We start from the raw sequence: 21,410 nt of genomic DNA on the forward strand, positions 1-21,410 counted from the left end.
ATACACATGTTCTGCTTTATGCACACTTTCTTTGCCAGCTATGCACTTGTACTTCCTTTCATGGCTTCTTCTGCTGTACGAAGCCTCCCCCGATTTCATTTGCATGCGCGCGCTATTCGGCCGCTGTGTTGTCAACAAGCGGCGGGAGAAACAATGAAAGCTGCATTTCTTGCAATTTTTCTCACTACAAATTGTTGTTGTTGTTTTATAAATTAATGTCTTTTTATTTTGCGCTTGCCACAAATGCACTCAACGCATTGTTAATTACTGCAATTGCCTATATGCCGCGCTATTCTATTGTATACCGCTTCAACTACTACTTTTTCTGCTCATTCAAGTTGTTGTTGTTGTTGTCTTTTTTGTGTGTGCCACATCTTGTGCATTTGTCAGTGCGTTCGTTTGCAAGAGCGCTGCATGCACCTGCTGCTTTAATCAGCTTCGCTACTGTTCTACTACAATTTAGTTTTTGTTTTTGTTGTTGCAAGTGACTTTTTCTTCATTTATTACTTTCGCTTGGCCCTAAATGTGTGTATCTACATATACACAAACATCGCTTTCGCTTTAAGTTCAGCTGCATTTCATTATTGCTTGGAACTCCTCCACAATATCGGCGCCCTTCTGCTGTCTGCCTTACTCTTCGCTCATTTTTTTGTATCTTCTTCTTCTTGGCATACTTCCTTGCTTTTCTTTGCCCTGTTTTTGAAGACTTGTCAGTTTTTTGGCGCATATGCATCTGGTCGCTCTACATGTTTAGCTGCATTTACGCGTAGTCACTTTTTGCTCTTTCATGCGGCATCCTCTTTTTAATGGGCATTTTTGTTTAGTTAAATTTAATATTAAAAATGTGAAATGTACGCAATTTCCTTTTAGTAATTAAGAAATATACATTTTTGGCAAAAAATGTTGTTTACGTCAGTATATACATATATACTTATATGTATATGTTGTATAAATGCATATGCATTTTCGAAATTTATTTATTGAGGTTTTTGTGTGAAAATTAAAACCTATTGAGTGATTGAATAAAATCTTTATTTAATTTATATTTGATACATATTCAAAAATATAAAACAAATCTTTTCGAAATTCGAAATCAAGTTTGAATCTTTTCAAAATTCGAAATCAAGTTCGAATTTTTTTCGAAATTCCAAAAAAAAAAATTTACATTTTTAAACTACTTTGTTTGAATAGTAATAATTTCGAAAAAAAATTTTAAAAATTTTATAATAGACAACAATAGCTTGGCGTAAATAGATTTTTCATATCGTTTTATTTGTTTTGAATTATTTAATTTTCATTTATTTATGGATTTTTTTGCGCTGTGTCCCGCCACACTCCCTGCCCAGCTTAAAACGTTGCACACTTTTCGTTAAATGTAGCACAAATTGTGATAAGCACCTTGCACTAGCACGGATCCTGTAGGGACATATTTAAAAATTATTAAATAAATATTAAAATTGTGATTTCTAAAATTCAGAACAAGCTGTAGATAAGAAGGAAAATTAATTACAAAATATAAAAAAATATATTTTCGAAATTTATATTCAAAAACTAAATTAAATATGATTTCGAGGTGTTCAAAAACCAATAGCTAGGTTCCTTATATTCGTTTTTCACTATGAAAAAATCTTCTTAAACGAAATCGAGCTCCAGAAAACCAACATTTCATACCAAGTTCGTCGCTTAACTCTTTAGTTAGCTCTACATATACTTGTAATGTATTCGTTAAACAACAACAACGCGTACAACAAGTGGCGCAAAGCGTAGAAAATTGGCAAAAAACCAATAAAGTGACAAGACAATGGAGTAAATGAAAAAGAGTTGAAGAAGAAGCAGCAAAAGTGAAAAGTCGAAAAAAAAATAAAAGTGAGGTAGCAACATCCGTGTGTGTGCCTATGTATGTATGTAAGCAAGCGTCTGAACTGCACGCCTGGCCCACCGTGTCGCATTTAGTCAGCGCTGCACTAAGCGACAGACATCAAAATCACCATCAAACTCATTGTCACCAACAGCAAGGCAGTAAAAATGAAGAAAAGTAGCCAAGCAAGCTGCAGCAAAGAAAATAAACAAAACAAAAAAGCTCAACAATAAAGCATGTGTTATAAATATAAACCGAGTGAAGGCCAGTTAAAGGTTGTTGCAACGTAGGCTTTTGTTTTTGTAATTGTTATTTTATTTTTTATTGTTGTTTTTGTTGCTTTTTGTCATTATTTTTTGTTAACTATATTTTTTATTATTTTCTTCCTCAACTCCTCATTTTCCGTTTGCTTGCGACTGTAGCTTGACAGTTTTCGCTGCGTCACAGATTTCGTGCCACACAATGTTATAAAAAAAGTAAATAAAAATAATTAAAAAAAAAATTAAAAATTAAAAAAAGAAAAAATCCTGTGGCAGCATTGTTGCCTGCCGTAGCGCCAAGTCTACTCATTGTGCGCTATTGTTTCGCTCGTTTGTCTCCCTCAACTTTTTGTTCTTGTTGTTGCCCTACTGCACTGTGCCCATCGGCTGCTAGTCGTGTCATTATTGGCTGATTTTATGGCTGCGACGACTATTATTGCGCAGTCGTTGATTGCGCGCTTCTGCTTTGCCAGCCATCAGCCACCCCCAACAACTACAACTCTCAGGTTGGTCGACCAACCAGCCGATGTCGCCATGCCACCACTTGCAGCCATTCAACCATTTAAGCATTCATTTAAACATTTTGTTATCGCTGTTTGGCGATAAGTTTGCGCAGGCGCAAGAACATGTGTTGTACGCTTGTGTGTGCAGTTGTAGTTTTTTCAGTGAGATACATTTGTGCGATACAAGGCGATCGGCGTTTTTTCTGCAAACAATTTTATATTTCACTTTTCAGTGGATCTACTGCCTTTTTCTGATTTTATTTGCTGCTGTCGAGCGACTTTAATGATTGCTTCTGACGCGGGATTTAACTGGCGCGCGGCGTCAACTAAAAGTCAACTGTAGCTTTCGCGGTGTGTGTGGTGTGTTTAGATTCTCTTGCTTTCATTGTCTACCTGACCCTTTGTCACAGGTGAAAATAAAGTATGCTTTGCATGAAGTTAAGTAATTGATATGGTTTGTGTCACATTGTTTTCTGGTGGCTTGACTTTGCTTTGCGCTCACTTTTTGTTCAAATTCTTCTTCGCTTGCTTGCAATTGTTTGTTAAATGGCATATTTGTGCGCCTGCGCATTGCGTTTGCTCGATTTGACAGGCTAAACGCGTGTTGGCACGCTTTCAGATGCATTCTTGCAGATATTTAGGCAAATAAGGCTGGGTTCAGTAGTTAGTTAGGAACCAGGTTTGGTTAGTTTTAAACTCCCTTAGTCATTTAGGTATAATTTTAACGAGTTAGTACGCTTTCGTCGCTTTTCATGTTTTTATTTTAGTCTAGATATGCATTTTTATTGCGCATGCGCAAAAGGGAAATTTCGGTTTTGGCTGCTCTAGCATATTTTGATTTAATCACACTTGTTTTCCATGTTGTTTATGTGTATTTCGTTTGTTTTTTGGCACTTACTTGCTTTCAGTTTATTTTCAACGCTTGTTTGTTTACATTTTTTTGTACTTCATTTTGTTAGCTTTTGTTTTCTTCAATAACAATATACTATACAATATGTATTTGCTCACATCATGTGTTTTTTGTCTTGTTCACCAAAGCAAAAACCAAAAATCAAAATTTAAAATATTATGGAACAAAAAAAAAATAACAAAAACAAGCACTGTGTTCTTTGTATTAAATGTGCCAAATTGTACATAACTGTTTATGCCACATTGTAAAATAATAACATAACATAACATTTATTGTAGCTGCACTCATACAAATATGAAAACAAAAATTGCTGCTGCTGTTGTGTTGTTGTTTTGTACGCATGTAGGTGATATTCAAGAGAAATAATGTCATACATACATATTTATAATATTTTTTTAGCAAAAAATTATGATAAAACGCTATAGAAGGGGTTCGAACTTAAAAGAAGTATAATAAAATTAGTTGCGAGCATATTTTAAGAGAGTATTTGCTATGAAATATATTTTTATTTTCATGTTTTTTTATTATCGACATCCAACATGGGTGTTTTGGAGAAAAAAAATGTATAAAAATATTTTTTCATTTTTTATTTTTTGTCTGAAATTATGTTCCTTTTTTTGATTCTCTTCTAACTCTTTTTTTTCTCCAAAAAATATTTTTTTTGTAAAAAAAACTCCTCACATTTTTTTATTATGTATTTTTAATTTTTTTTGTATTTAGATTCAAAACATATCCCTCCTCATTAACAATTTCTTACATGCCCCAAACCACAAAATTATCTTCGCTAAAATCTCTCTAAAAACTCTGTTAAACACAAGTATTTGGTTACCCCAACTTTCACCCTTCGCTCATAATTCATATTCTTACAAGAATAACTTCATCACTTTAGTACTCCAATAAACATAGTCATTTAACAAAAACAACAACAAAGGTCAATTCAAAAGCAAATACAAAACCAATTACTAGCAGCGCTGGCTATTAAAGAATTCTTAATAAAAATGAAAATCGCAAGAAAAAGTAATCAACAGACATTTTATTGCCCACGTATCAGTGAGAACAAATCAAAGCGACCAAAAGAAATTATACGGAATCAAGACAGATCATCTTATCAATTAAACAGACAAGCGACAATGATAACAACAACAGAACCAACAGCCAATGTGTGCCTCGGTTTGCCTATATGAGTGTATTTTTGTAATAGTTGCTGAGCGCAGACGCCAAGTGTCCAATAAATGGTTGAAATGAAAATGTGAAAGAAGAAACAACTACTAAAACAACAGGCAATATTTTCGGAAAACCAAGAACAACAACAGCAATAATAATAATACCACAACGCCAATTGTCACTAAAATACTTGTGTTGCACGCCACTGACCCTACGAACAGGTTGCGCATAAGCACAAACACACGCTCATATATGGAGCTGAAGATTTGTGTGACTGTGCGCCGCAGCCTCATACCGAAGTGTGCACAAATTTCCGAGAAATCACTGTGCCATGTAGCCGGAGGGACAACAACTAGCCAAGATTTGTAACCAAGAATTACTGTTATAACTAGTAAATCATAGTGGCAGGAGCGCCCAAAAAGGCCTACCTTTACGCACACTTACATATGTATGTAACTACATACATAAAGCGATGTAAGCAATGTAACGATGAAGGGAGAAATTAAATATTATTTTTTAAAACAACAACAACAACAAAAACTAAAATAAAGGGAAATATTATTACATACAAACAACAAAAAAGTGGCCATAAAAATATATATATATAAATATAAAAACTGTCACTGCTTGCCCACAAATAAATATCACACGGCCTAAACAGCTATAACAACAACAACAACTAGTATGAAAAAAATAAAAAAACAACAAAAAATACAACAGTTTGTTGAAGGCAAATTGAAATCAAAACAAAAGCCAGAAGAGAATAAAATTATATAAAAAATATTTAATGGTCATAAAATACAAACAGACACACACATACATATAAACATACACTCACTACCACATATAAGCTAATATACCCATGTGGCAGCAGCATCCAATGGCTCCAAGTGTGTACTGACTTACCAACAGTGTGGCATATCAAAATTCTACGTATAAACAGTGAACATACTTCATACAAAAACAACAACAACAACAACAACAGTAAACACACATACACCCTCACTCTCGACATTGCCGCATTGCGCTGGAATCCAGGAGGCGCGTGGTGTCGACAAAATTCTTAATAAAATTACATGCCACAGAGAGCAAGTTTAGTAAGCAGCAAACGCGTACTAGTTAGTCGCAAAACGGTAGTAAGCGTACTGCCCAAAAACAATGAAAATACAAAAAAAAACAATAATAGCAACAACCGAAAAAACAGTGCAGACAACAACAACAAGCGTCGTACAACCAGGCGGTCAGTCAGCGTGTGAGTGAGTTGCTGCGGCTGGCTGGCAGGCTGAATTGGCTAGCTGACTGACTCTCAGGCTAACTGACTAACTCTCTGGCTGGCCGACTGGTTGCTGTGTGCAAAGGTATAAACATCATTAACTCACTGATTTATTAGCATTGGTCCAGCGCGGCGACAATGCGGTCCGCCGGTCGGTCGGTTAGGGCTAGCGGCCACGCTACTAAACCTCGACGGCTGTGACAACCCGGGAGAAACTGTGGAAACAAAAACAAAAAAAAAGAAATTTTTAAATACAACTCTACTCGTTTTTTCGGTCGGTCCGTCCGTTTGTCTGTCTGCATTGGCTCAATTCGGTGGAATTTTCTTCATGACAGTTTCAGTCTCCGTCTGCTGTTGCGCCTTCCAACCAATGTTTTTTTTAATATTTTTTTTACTGTTTTTTCTCCTGATTTTTTTTTTTTAATTTTTGCGTTACCTTTTGTCTTTCACTGAACCTTTTGTGCACCACAATGCCACATAACCGCACAGACTCAGCGGACACACACACACATTCGTGTGCTTAGTAGCGCTCGTGAAACAAAACAACGGTGATGACCGTATATTGTCAGCTTGTTAACAACAAAGCAAATATTGCTTAATTTTTATTATACTACAATAACACACACACACACACACATGTATGCTGTCTGCTGCGCGCACGTGTTTTTGTTATTGTTGCTTTCTTTTGCTGTTTTGTGATTTTTAATGATGTTTTACTCGCTTTTACAAGCATGTCAACCGCAGCGTTGATGACACACCAACTAAATAGTGATTTTTGTAAAGTTTATGAGCGATAAGGTGGTACGAAAGCGCAAACGCACGGCGGTTGGCGCATAAAATTTAGACTTTTATTTTGGTTTTTTGTGATATTTTTACGCATGTTTTGCCATAAAAATTTTTGTAAGGCAAATATATTGCGGTAGGATACACTGAAAGCCTAGGTGTATGAGTATGAACTCAGCGTCATGCGTGAGCCAATTATGGCAAAAAATTAGTGAAAAAAAATCAAATTTGCGGTTAGATGAAGTGTTGGAAATTTGTGTTTTGGCAGTAAGCTATTGTTGTTGTGCTAAATTTAATTGAAATATACAACCTGTTAGGTGTGCGTCAACGATTCAATCAGCCAAACTTTTTCAGTATTTTTTTTATTAAAAATTATTTTTTTATTTTTTATAATTTCACCATAGAAAAAGTATCAATAAAAAATAGTTTAAATCGCAATAAATAAATTATATAAACGTAAAGACTCTTATATATGACAATTTGCTTTCAAATATAATACACACGTATGTATTAAAAAAAAAATCCAGTTGTCATCACCTCCAACCGCCTCTCACTTGTGCCCATTTTCTGCCGTCGCGCTTAATTTTATGATGATTTATAAATTTTTATAATGCTAATTTATTGAACTGCTACTGTGTCGCTGAAATATTAATAACACCAGCAGTAAAGGCAAAGCGGCGGCAAAAATATTTTTTTTATCTTAAATGTTTTGGGGTATCGAAAACTGAAACAGAATAACAAAACAAAAATACAAATAAAAAATTCAAAAAATGGTGAAACAAAAGCTATAAAATTTTAATTTTTTGCAAAATCGAAAACAAAAACAATATTAATAAGGAATCCACAAAAACATATGAAATAAATAATTTTTTCATATATTCCACTTTTGATTTCACAATGGCCACACACTTTTGCGGCAACTAATAAGCAATAATTTATTTACATATTTTTTGTTGTTGCTATATTAAACGCTGCGTCCACTCCGCTGCCGCTTAGAGGCAGCCAGTAATTAAAATTTATGCATATTTAATTTTCGGGGTGTTGCTTTTTCATTAGGTGATGGCTATGTATATAATATTCGGCAGTTGTGTTTAAAGCGCTAAGCGGTGGTTGAAAATACAAAATAAAGGCAACAACAATAATTCAAATGTTGTTATTATTAGTTTTTTTTTACAATTTCGGTAAGCTTCTTCGCATAATTTTTGCAGCTGCCATTTTAATAACAACAAAATAAATTCACCACACAATTTAGGAATTCAAAGGTTTAAAAGGGCGTTTGAAAATAAAATTTAAAAAATATTCTCGCTTAGAAATTTTTACTAAAATGTGTTCAGCACAGTTATAAAAGCTCAAGAGTTGTACAGACATTTTTTTAATAGTTCGTTGATTGTTGCAATTTTTCTCAAAGATCGTTTTAATGCTAAAAGTTTTCATAAACATTTTCAAACGCTTGCAAGCTTTTTGAAAGCTCTTAAGCTTCATTTACTTACATAAAAAAAGTTTTCTCAAAAACCAGTTTATTGTTAATAGCTTTCATACAAATTTTCAAAAGCTTACAAGCTTTCCAAAAGCTCTCAAGGCTCATTCCCTTATTAAATATAAATATGCAGTTGAATCTTTTAAAAGCTCGTAAAGTTCCGAAAACATTTTTCAGAAAGTGATAACAAAGCTTTTAGGAAAACCATTTTGACCCACTCCAAACCAAATATTCGAAGTCGATACTATACTTTAATAGATATTATTCATTCATGCTTCAGAAAACAATAATAATTGAACTCACAACAGTACAACATGCAAGCTACATATATAGAAAAGTACATGTATATACAAACATACATACATATGTGTATGTGGTTATTAAAACTGATAAAATGTTAACGGTAACACGACAATAGCTTTTTTTCTGCAACAATTATATTCGAATGTACATATACATATGTGTGATAAGTGCAAGTACTATACAACAACATTACAACAAAAACATCAATTTACATCAAACTCAAACAACAGAACAACAGCAATCAGAGACTGTTATCAGCAACAAAAGGTCGCTTGTTAGTACTAATAAGAAAAAAAATAAAAGTGAACACGCGTAAAAAGCAACAACAACAAAAGGTGTAACGAAAACGTCATCAAATCAATGCCACCTGGCGGGTGACGTACTGAAACTGCTTGATTGGTTAGGAACACCAATCCCACATATGTAAATAGATTAGCTTTATGCTCAGGTGTTAACAACAACAACAACTATAAACAGCAGACTTACGAAGAAAAAGTGATAATTAAATGTGTTGCAATTAAAATTGCCCAAAAATGGTATTATGTACAATAATTTCACAAAAAGCTTACCAAAAAACCGCACAACAAAAATGTCATGTCACAATGACAGCGCTTTAGGGGCGAAGCGTCGAAAATAAATGAACTGTTTATTTAACAATCCATTTTGTTGACAAAAATGCGCACGAAGAACGCACGTCGTGCGAGCTAATTTGAAGGGAGTGACTTCTAGGCAGTCTCTTCCCCGATTCTCGCCTTTTGGAATATCCACTATTTTCACTTGCGTTTAATGGCAAACACGCAAAACGCTTAAATTAATTTCTTTGAAAGCTTTGAACACATAATACGATGTCGTTATACAATTGCAACAACAACAACAAATAACCGCTAACTACAACTATTCTTACAACTAATTCGCCCTAAATATGCTTCTTTGTTCACATTTCGTGGCACTCACACCCTCGATTCAAGCAAATAACGCATAAAAGTTATAAAAATAAAATATACAAATGTGGAAAGAAATGTGAAAAATGTGCGCTCACGTAGTTTGTATGTTCTTAATGTGCACTCGTAAAACTAAATTGAAGATTTCCACGAAAATCTCTAAAATGCACTCGACAAAAACGTAAATATGTATTAAGTACTGTGCTATGGGAAATGTGCTGGAAAGTAGCAATAAAAGGTAGTTAAGAGCGTTTTTACGCTTTCATTTTCGGAGTGGTGTCTGCCTGTCATAAAACGATTTACAAGGAATTGTGCAGCAAAGGTGTGGAATAAGGGAGAATACTTACTTATTTATATATATAAATACAAGGAATTTTCAGGAGGCAATATTTTAATCGAAGCATACTTTTCTTACGAAAATGTTAACTATCATTTGTAAAGAACCTCGTTGTGAAAGCTTTATCGAAAGCGCTCTAGAAATGTTTAATGTTTTCAAAGTTTTATGATCTTTTTCTTTTCAATTATATTAGTCTTCTATTTCATTCGATATAAAATGTTTAATGAAAGCTCAGAGTTAATATGAAAAGCTTTACAGTGAAAGCTTTTACAATGATAAGTTTATATTTTTTCGTAAATTAACATTTTGGCTATTTTTAGGCTTAATTACTGGTAGAATATATGTAGATAAAAGCTCACTATGAAAGCTTTAGTGAAAGCTCTTTTTTAATGAATTTCATATTTTTCGTTCAGTTTTTATACTTTATTCTAGAAGTATGGTTTATCAACCCCTAATAATAAAAATGTAACTGTTTATATGTCATCTTTGTCATTTTACTCGTGTAACTTTTATGTGCAAAGCACATAATAAAGGACATTGTATTTGGAATTTGTTAAATGATAGTTGGTCAGGAGATTCTAATGGACATAATGAAATTCGATTTTTATTAGCAGAAAGAATGCAATACAATAATGGAAGTACATATAAACAACACAGCTTATGGAATGTAATGCAGTGGAAGAATAATAAGATATAGCAGATTTAGGAGATTTAGGATAAACTAAGAGGTTTTAACTTTTGTTTAATTTTTTTAAGTGACAATTGCGGAATTTATTTTTGAAAAATTTACAAAAACAATTAATTAAAAAAAATTAAATCCAAACACTAGAAAAAATAATAATTTTTAAATATTTTTTTAATATTTTCTTTGTTATAAAAATAATTTTGATTCCTTTTTTATAAACAAAAATGTAGTAAATAACCAGCTGCCGGACAATCAACATAACACAACAACAATAATAAATCATAAAACCACGAAAGCCATATAACCACAAAATAATTATCCATACCAAAACAATTTAATTGAAATTAGTACCAAAAGCACAGTTAGTACATGCGCACAGTAAAAAATAATAATGGTAATACTAAATGCGTCTAATTAATTTGTAAACGCCCAAAATGGCAGCGTAGCAGAAAATAAAAACCAAGAAATATTCAAATTTGAGTTTATGACTAAATTTCCACTATACCGTAATAATGCATGTATACATATATGCATATATACATAAGCACAAATAAAAAAATAAAAATGAGTCAGTGAACTGAAAATTTTAACCAAAAAGCAACAAAATATGAAAACCTCGGCAAAAGAAAACTCTAAAATAATAATCAGCCATATTTAGTAGCATCATTAAGAAGTCAAAGTAACTACAACAACAACTAAAACACAAACAAAATAACACAAAAAGTGATTAGAGTAAAACTATCAGTAGACAAACAAGCAATAAAAGCTGCATTTAAAAATGATACTGTAACTAATGTAAAACGGAAAGTAAGTCAAAACGTAAGGGGAGAAAATGAAAAACAATAAAATGGGAAAAAATTCAAAAATAAGTATTAACAACAAAAAATTACGCTAACAACAAGCGCGTTAATAGCGCACGATACCAAAGCCATTTTGCATGCCAACACAGGTGATGTGGCACATGCATGTACATGTGTCTGTGTGTGTTTACGTCTGCGTTGTGGCATATTTTTAACACATTTTTACCGCTTTACTGACTCACTACCATTGGATTTGTCTGTGTGCCACTAATGGCACTAGTCTCAGAAAGGCCGGGGTAAATGGCAGCAGCGCTATTTAAATGAGCTAAATTTATTCGCGCACACATAGTACATACATATATTCATGTATTTACTGACTGCCGTTTGAGCCGTACAACGGTTTTAATTGTTTGACTTTTGTTGCCACAAACGGTACGGCAATGCGTTGCTGCCGAAAGCGGCGGTGGTGGGGGTGAAGTAAAATTAAAAAAAAAAACTGAGATAAAAACATGAATTTTCACAGGCAATAAGAAAAATGAATTTAAAGCAAGCAACATTAGCGACAGACAATACAGACATTAAAGTGTCCAACGCACACACACATATACACATATGAGACTGCCTTCAACAGCGCCTACAACCACTTACATGTGTACTTAACCAAATTTGTTCGTACATTTGTTTGTTTGTATTCTTCTTTGCTTGTACTTGCCACAATCGAACCCTTGTCTTGCCACCACTGACACCGGCACCACCTTTGCCACCTATAAATGTGGCTACTTCAGGTGCGCTCCATTTATGCTGCTTCTTCGTCACTCATTTCTTTCTACTTTTATAGTTTTTTTGGCTTAATTTAATTTTTATGAAAATATTGCAGTACGCAAGTGCAAAGCGAAATACCCAAAAACAAAAATAATTCAATAAATAAAAACTACTAGTTGTTGTAAATGCTCGCATTAAATATAGTCGAACAAACGAGCCAAGTTACTTAGTTCACATACATTTTTATAAACATATCTACATACAAATACACATGTATGTATGTATGCATGTATGTATGCATGTGTGAGTTTGTTGCCCGGCTGGTGTCTACTTAACTTGCTTAGTTAATGGCATGGTCAGCAGGAGCACTCATATGATACATATATACACATACTTATATACAAATGTATATATATATATAATATTTATATCTAGCCGGTGTATGCGTATAATAAAAGTGAAAAAATGCGCTGACCGCCAAATCCATCATTTCCGCTTCCATGCGTTTTACTCGCCACAGCGCAGGCGCAGGCGTATTTCCAACTGAATATGTAGGAGAAACATACATACTTCAGTTTATAGGCTTTGTATGCATATGTAAATATGTACTAATTTGGAATTTTAGAGGTATTTTTATTCATATTTGTTTGTATGAGAGCCCATAAGTATGTATATTTAAATTCCTTTGCAGCAAACTTAAATTGATTTCAGCTAATGTTGCAACACATAAATATAAACCAGTTAGTTCATGAAGAATTAGTTATTTAATTAAAAGAAGTTCATTTTACATATATTTGCTATAAATCTTCGTTAAATTAAAAAAAAAGTTATTAAAATAAAAATAACTTTAGAATCACTAAATAATTCCCTCTAAAATCTCTTTTCTTACTTTTGCATTTTACAAATATTCCTCATTTAATAAACTAATTTTTTATTTCTTTACAGAGGGTCGTGAATGCGTCAACTGCGGTGCCACATCAACGCCATTATGGCGACGCGACGGCACTGGCCATTATTTGTGCAATGCCTGTGGTCTCTACTATAAAATGAATGGACAAAATCGACCACTAATTAAACCAAAGCGAAGACTGGTGAGTTGAGAAATTATATTGTAATTATTTATTATTTAAATAATTATGCACCAGTAGGAAAGATTATTAACAAAAGGAAATTTTATAAAATATGAGAGCAAGAACATTTTTTTGAATTCAAATAAAAATTTCGGTAAAAATATTTTTTTTTTATTTAGAGCAAATAATATAGCTCTTCCAACAATTTCAAGAGTACATCTAATGGACGATGGATAGTTTGCTCAAATTATAAAAAAAACTTTTAGTAAAACCACAAAAATGTTATTTTTAAAATTCATCTAAATGATGAAACATTTTAAATAAACAAAATTCAATGTTAAATGTCCCTATCTTCCCATCAGAAAGTAAAATTTTTGTTTTTAATTAGATGTATGTATGTTTATCTTTGCGAAAAATACATCTAATGGACGAAACACACAAATTTGTAAAATTAAAAAAGGGAAAATGATATCGAACTTAAATAAATGAAGGCACATATATTCAGTAAAATTATTATTTTTCATAAAATTCGTCTAAGCGACGTATTAATAATTAATAATGAATCAAGCCATATTAATTGTTTGGTATTATATACGTCTCTTGGACGAATTTTATCAAAAATAACAATTTTGCTACAAATTAGTTAAATAGCTGAGATAAAAATATACTGACAACCGTTAACCATTTCTTTAATTTCTCGCAACCTTTACACATAAACACACTTTAATATACTCACCTCCAAAAAAATATCAATAATTATTAGTTTAAATGCACATAAATCGTCTACGAATTCCAAAAAATGTCATCTATGTATGTACGTATGTATGTATGTGCATATTATTCTCAGAAATACCAAATTTAATAATAAGTACTCAATTTACAATTTATTGACTTGTACGCTGTCTAGAAGAAACTCATATCCAAGAAAGAAAAAAAACGAACCAAATCATTACGCGCTCATTTACTGTTACGCACAGACAAATTACAACAACAAAATGGGTAACACAATAAAATATATGAAAATAAAAGAGACAAAAAGCAAAGAAAATCACAACAAACATAAAAGACTGCGTTGAACAATGTCAACAGCAGCGAAACATGAACACAAACAACAATAACATTTATAGCTTGATATTTGTAAAAATATAAAAAAGTAAGATCCCAAAAAAGTCAGCTAGACGTAGAAGTCTTAATATCTGCCATTTACATCTGTAAAATGAGTGGGATACGCACGCACAAGCACACTTACAGAAACGACTGCACTCATTTAGGCCACATCTACTTGGACAGTACGTGCATTCTAACAGATCCAGCGACATTATCGCCTTGCTGCGATCACAGCGATAAGAGAGCGCCACAATGCCTACTGCCTACTCAAACGGTGGCGCCAACTACATCAAAAACCGCTGCAATCACAAAATCAATGCAACAAATCTGCATTTACAACAACAACATGCGTGCAGCAATATTCTCACTCGATACGACTTTTATGCTGTCAGTATGCCTTAGCTACTACTTGAAATTGTGGCAACTAGACGGCAGGGATGCTGCGCCACCAACTGCTTCATGCAGCTTCGGAGATGAGTGGAGCCCAGCTGGTATGCGAGTTGAAATTTTAAGGCTATCAAAATAACATAAATTGGTCTATTAGCGTGAGCAGGCATGGATGTATGTCTGTGACTTTATATGCATACATGTATATATGTATGTGCATATGTATGCTTATGATTGGCGCTGGGCGTTAGCCAGCAATCGACAGCTTCACGCTCAAGCAGGAGGTATACACTTTCCCACCTTTACTACAAACTAGCGTAAAAAACAACAAATATTGATATGTTTATGCTTACATATTTATAGGCACACAGATACACATATACATACATCTATATGTTTACATATCTATACACATACAGTGTTTAAGCAGCCTGTGTAGCCATTGATTTCCCTCTTATTGGCATTTAAATTGTACGCATTTGATTGCATTACATTAGCATATATCTACCATTATAAACAACAACAACAGCATACCTTCCACTTACCAGCTCATAGTGGATGGCTGGCGCTGAATGGTGCGCATGCGCGTTGGCGTCAACGGCCGTTCAGCTTCACCTTCTGCAACATAATTTTTACCCTGCTCATCTTACACAGCTCCTCAGCCAAACACACATACATACAAGCACTGTAATATCACCTTCATCGCTGCCTATCCAGTTTCTTCTCTGCGCTTTCGTTCGTCTGCGCGCTGCTCGCATTATGCTTATGAGGGAATTCCCAAGAAATTCACAGCTGGATATTTGGGGTTTGTTGATTTTTGTTGACATTTTTAATGCTGTTGACAAAATATGCAACAAATTAAAATTTATGCTGTGATTTTTATGTGCAACGGAATGCCTGCCACAAGTGTTGTGGTGATGAGAGGGGTGCATAGGTATTTAAGACTGTAAGAGTAGGCGCTTAATTGTTTTAAAAGCGTTTCTGTCCACTTTGTTTTTGTATGTAAATTAAGTCATGTGGTCATATACATATAAACATATATATAAATATGTATATATGTTTGTATGTATTTTTGTAAATATATATATCTTTCTGCCTCTCTAACACTACTCCCCTGCTATAAATACTAAATCAACTTCATCACTTGGCTAACTGCACATCATTAGCTATGTCCAGTTCCACTTGCAACATACGAAGCTTAACTCAAACCAAGCTACTCTTGCGGCTTGCAATTGCCACCAATAACTGCTTGTGACGACTAAAAATATGTGCATAAGCATATACTAGTATATACATATTTGTATGTGGCACACAGTTTTATTGTGCCACAACAGGATGCTCCACATCAATGGCCACACTACTGTCATGTCGTTAAGTCAATTTGATATGCAATTCAATTGTTCGCCTGCTCAGCGCACACACACACAAACTTTCAGTCATTTAGTATAAACACTTGAGCTTATAAATAAAAAGCTTGTATACTCTGGGTGGCAAGCCAAACCAAAGCGAGCCAGTTGTCTTGTGTGGACCCCACTAACTTGCCACCGGGCGAGGCAAATGGTCAAACTGCCTACATATTTGACTGGCATTGTATTGATCTCAATGTTAAACATACGCCATGCAAACTTACATACATACAGACCGGTGGCCAGTCGGCACTTTGTTGCGGCTGCACTTGAAATGAATGAATGGCAGCAAAAACGCCGAAAAAGCAATACATCTAAAGTGAGTAGCGACAATAAATACATTACAATTGGAAGTGAAAAAATCAGTCCAATGAAAATTTAAATAAAAACTTGTATGTAACCAGCTTTCAGTTAGCAAATTCAAATGCTGCACATCCGTGTGGTCCTTCCTTGTAGTGCCGTGGAAGCACGTGTTTTTGCCGCTAAGAGGCATGAAGTAGTTGTGATAGTGACTATAAACTGCTATTATCTAAATATGTGTGTATCTCAATTAATTTGTTATTTGTTTCATTCCTTTAAAAGCTCAAAAAAGCTGTAAAGTTTAAAAACTAAAAATCAACATTCGAGATACATTTTCTTAAAATTATATTCGTGAAAGCTTCAAAATACTCTAAGCATTTGAATGAAAGCTTCCAATGTTTCACTTTAAAAGCTTTTTTAGAATCCAAAACCTTTACGTCTTTCTTTTCTTAAACATTTATTAAAGACATTCCTTTTATTTCTAAATACTTTTAAGCTGACAGAAAGCTTTCACAACCTTAAGAGCTTTCACTTTAAGCTTTGATTTTGAAGAAAAAAATATTTCTTTCAAAATTTGCATACGAGTTTTTAAATAGTTCATTTTAAGCATCAAAAGCTTGTAAAGCATTTTCGAAAGCTTTTTGTTTGTTGTATTTTCAGAAACTATTATTTCATTACTTTAGTTTTTGTATTAATATTTGATCCAGTTACTGACCACTCTGCAGCCACACCTCAAATTATGCACTCGTTGCTTGTCTCTGCAGGAATGCTACAAAGTGCCGAAAGCGCTGTAGCTTAAGCTTTTAATGTGAACTTTTTTTAATAAGTTTGTAAGCAACAATGTTGACAGAGTACAAAAAAAATATGTAAATAGAGTCACTCAGTGCCACATTGTTCCGATTTTTCCTTAGACTAGCCAATATGCTTTGACTTAAGGCTAAAAATACATAAATTAAAATGAGAAAAACAACAACACCAACACATTGCCAAGAAGCATTTGCATTGTTCTGTTCTATGTGGCATTGTGCCGCTGAATCTTGCATTGCTGTTGTTATTGTATTTTTTTCTACATTTATTTGCACTTATCGATTTGCATATGCAAAATGTGGCAAGCGGTTGATGAATATTACAACAACTACTACTTAGCAGCAAGCCGTTCAATAATTGCGTTTAATTGCAAGGCAAAAAATGCAGTTTTCACGAAGATTTTTTTTTTTTTTTTAATTTTTTGCGATATATTTTCGATATTTTTTTCAAATTTACTTGGATATATATATGTATATTTATGTACTGCATTTTCCTCGCTTAATTTTGTGTGCGCCGCAAAATTGGAAAAAAGCTACAAAAAATAGCACAAACGTCCGGCCGGAATAGCAGTTGCTTTAGCCTTACCCACACAGCTGCCTTAACTGTCCTCGGCGATTTGCACACACACACACACACACACACACGTACATACGTAGCTTAGAAATATTTTCAGAGTAAAATTGTAATTACACTTAACGCCAGTCAAGCTCAGCTATGCGCGCTGCTGCTGCTGCTGTCAGTGAAAAGCGAGAGTATTTTGCATACTTCTCTACACCTACATCTGTATATATGTATATTATGTATATTTTGTTGTTGCCTGTTTTTTGTTGTTCTCCCATTGTGTTTAGGGCTTTTGGGGCGGAAATTGGCTGTAGGCAGGCAGCACGCTTGTCGGTATGCGCGTAAACAATTGATTTTTAGCATGACTTAGAAGGTGAACTGTGCGCTCACCTTGACTCGCTTGACCAACACTGGTCTACTTGTGAAGGTATGAGTGTGTGTGCATATATATTTTCAGTTGCAAATGAAAAACATTTTTTGTGGCAAAACTTTGCAGCTCTCAACCCTTAGGCTTACGTTCCGGACAGCTAAGTACGATAGTGAGTTGTAAATGTGCAAAGTTCTGAATTTTTTTTTTGTAAAAAAGTTGGAAATTTATGTTGGCGAGAGGTACTTCAAAATAGGAAAATACAATTTTTTTTGTTGTGTAGGCGGTCAAGGTGGCAAAGTTTTGGAGATAAACACCTAAATGTATAAATTAAAAAAAAAAATTGAAAATTATTTCGGAAAAATTGCAATATTTTAAAATATAGTAAATTTAAAAAAATCACATAAAATAAAAAAAAAATTTGGTATAAATAAAAATTTCTTACTTATTCAAATAATGAATAATAATAAGAAATAATTTCAAAAAATGTTTAGTGATTTTTTTTTAATTATTAAATTTTGTGAAATTTTTATGATTTTTAATAATTTTAATATTTTTTTTATATTATATAATTATATTATTCAAGTTCGAATTATTCAAATACTAAAGTAAATACCACAAATATCCACCTCCACGGCGACCTTCATGTGCATACTTTAATTAAACTTCCCGCTAATTCAACGCAACAAGCGCGCTTCAAAGCATTTAACCGTTCAAACAACATCAATTACACACACACACACATACTCATAAGCACAAATATGCAAATTTTTATTGCCGCTGACGCATCTGAAATTATTTTTAATTTATAAAACAATGCCTGTGATGTTTTTTCTCCAGTTTTAATTTCTTATACCTTGTATTTGCCGGCGTTTTGCTTTTGTTTTTACAAAACCCATAAATTACTAAAACTCAGCAAGCAAATTAAATTCGTGACTTATGCTGTAAACGTTGAACAAATTTACAATATGCACTAAGCTATAAACAATAATGAATTAAAAGATTTCTTTGAAGAAAAAAATAAAGAAAAAACAACGTCAGTTGCGCCAACATGCAGCTGCACAACTGCGATGAATGAATTTTGCGCACAACAACAATTAGTATATACAAGAAAACGTACATTGTTGCACATTTTCACATAGTTAATTCTATTTTAAACGCTCATTTAGCAGAATTACTATTTTTATTTTTGCATTGCGGCTATGTTTTTTGCCTAAACGTGCGCGGAAAATGCTTGTCAATGGCGAAATGCTAATGTCTCACGCTTTTGACGTTTGAAATTAAGAAATCGAATCTGTATAAACGCAAAGAAAATATAAATATTTGAAAAATTAATTTTTTTATAAAGTAAGCTTTCATAAGTGAGAGCTTTCACTTCACGTTTTATTATTTGCACTATCTTAAGCTTTTATCGTAATTTTAAAGTCGAATTTTTCAATTTTACTATTTAGATTCAACTAATATATTATAATGTCAGCTATGCTTTTAAATTAACATGAGCTTTCACTATTTAGATATATTTTTGATTTGTTCAAACTTTACAGAATATGCAGTGATTATTATCATTCAATTTTGATGAAAAAAAATCATTAGTTTTGTTGCTATTTGTTGTTAGAGCTTTCATCCTAAAAAGCTTTTCATGTATGAAAGTTCTAAAAAAGATCTAAGCTTTCGCTTATGTATGAAATCCTTTATAATAATTTAAAAGCTTTAAAACTTTCATTTTCCAAAACTGTTTTAATAAAAAAGCACTAAATCTTTAGCATTCCAAGCTTTGCTTTTCTCAACTGCATGTGATAGTATTAGTAATATAATGTGTATAAATGAAAGCTTTAATGCTTTATGTCAAAGATTTAATTATACAAAAATCACAAATGCTTTGAGAACAAATATTTCATAAATGAAAAGCAAAACTTTGTAATTTTTTTCTGCTGGTCAATGGCTTGTTATACTTAATTTCGCGAATCATCCCGCATTTCATACACACTCACAATAACAATTATAAGCTTTTATTTTATTTATATTGTTAGTACTGCTGTGGATGAAGTCGTTCGCATGAACATGCTTAGTTCGGGCGTTAATTAAACACGTGCTTTTTACGCACCCCCACTGTTCTAAGAAGCATACAAAGATGTACCGAAAAAACTCACAACAATGAAACGCGCGCTTCAACTCCAGCTGTGTTTCATGCTTCTTCAAAAATTCACGAGAAAAAACTGTTATAAATATGAGTTGCGCGTAAAAGTTTTGAAAAATCATGGCGAAGGTGTACAAAACGCTCGCCCACAAATGCTTTCTATCATGCCACTTCAGGGTACAAACACACACTCCCTTTGTACATATGTACATATATATGAAAATGCTTAAATGGCTTATTAAAGCGTTTATTCTCGTTTTACTTGTTTGTTGTTTGTTTATACGCTCACTTGAACGCGCGCGCGCACAATCATTGGTAAGTGCGCGTCGGCCAATCAATAAATCTTCCATATCATTTGAGCCAAATTTTTTCTCTTACGATTTTTACCAAATCACTACGCGCCTTTGTTGTCGGTGATATGTGTTAAAAGAGTTGTTAGATTGCGTGAAATCATAACAAATTTTGTCTTATCACGCGCGCGCAGCACTTCTAAATGCTACGCTTGACGAGCGCGCTGCGCAAACAAAAGACTTAAGCAGCGAACTTGTATGTGGCATGTAGTAAACAGCGGGAGTATAACAACAAACAATCAGTTGCTATTGATGATTTATATATTATTTGACTGCTGAAGTTGCGCGGAATGTGTTATAATTTACACGAAGTCGAAGCAAAAAAATAATAATTCAGAAGACACACACACATAATCTCTTATATAAAATATATATATGCGGAGCCATCACAATGTGTCGCTTAACTTGGATTTAACAACAAATTAAACTGGAAATTAACACATTTCAGACGCCGCATGGCACAGCATAGCCATATGCCATATGTATTTGCTGTTGTTGTTGTTTTTGTCTCAAAAACCGTGGGAATATGCGAGGTGCGGCTCTTAAGCAGCCACTAATATATTGGCGAACCACATGTGGGCAGTAACGCCAAAAATTAACTGTCTGCATTAAGCGGCCGAAATGAGCAGAAAAAGAAAGAGAGAAAAAAGAGTGTCTTCAATACAAAATCGATGCTCATCAATAGCGCGCGCACTTAATCAGAATATGCTGAATAGCGCAGCGAACAAATACAAAAAAGGAACTACGTGAAAGGATTCCCCCGCCCTAATGTCAGGCATTCACTTATAATAAATCAAAAATTCACAATCAATGCCAGCGCAAGTCGCAGGTGAACAGGTTGCAGCGAATTAAAATCAAAAAT

At 33.5% G+C, this 21,410-nt stretch overlaps 1 protein-coding gene across 4 annotated transcripts in view; it reads left to right on the forward strand.

Annotated features, from left to right (window-relative positions):
- Nucleotides 1-21,410, forward strand: part of LOC105214224 (GATA-binding factor C) — a 95,006-nt gene that overhangs the window by 49,267 nt on the left and 24,329 nt on the right. For all 4 annotated transcript variants that reach the window (XM_011187517.3, XM_054233702.1, XM_054233692.1 and 1 more), the window contains exon 5: nt 13,002-13,147. In XM_011187517.3, the coding sequence (XP_011185819.1) occupies nt 13,002-13,147 (146 nt within the window). The remainder of the gene's footprint in view (nt 1-13,001; nt 13,148-21,410) is intronic.

The sequence above is a fragment of the Zeugodacus cucurbitae genome, chromosome 2 (assembly GCF_028554725.1).
Source record: "Zeugodacus cucurbitae isolate PBARC_wt_2022May chromosome 2, idZeuCucr1.2, whole genome shotgun sequence".
NCBI lineage: Eukaryota > Metazoa > Arthropoda > Insecta > Diptera > Tephritidae > Zeugodacus > Zeugodacus cucurbitae.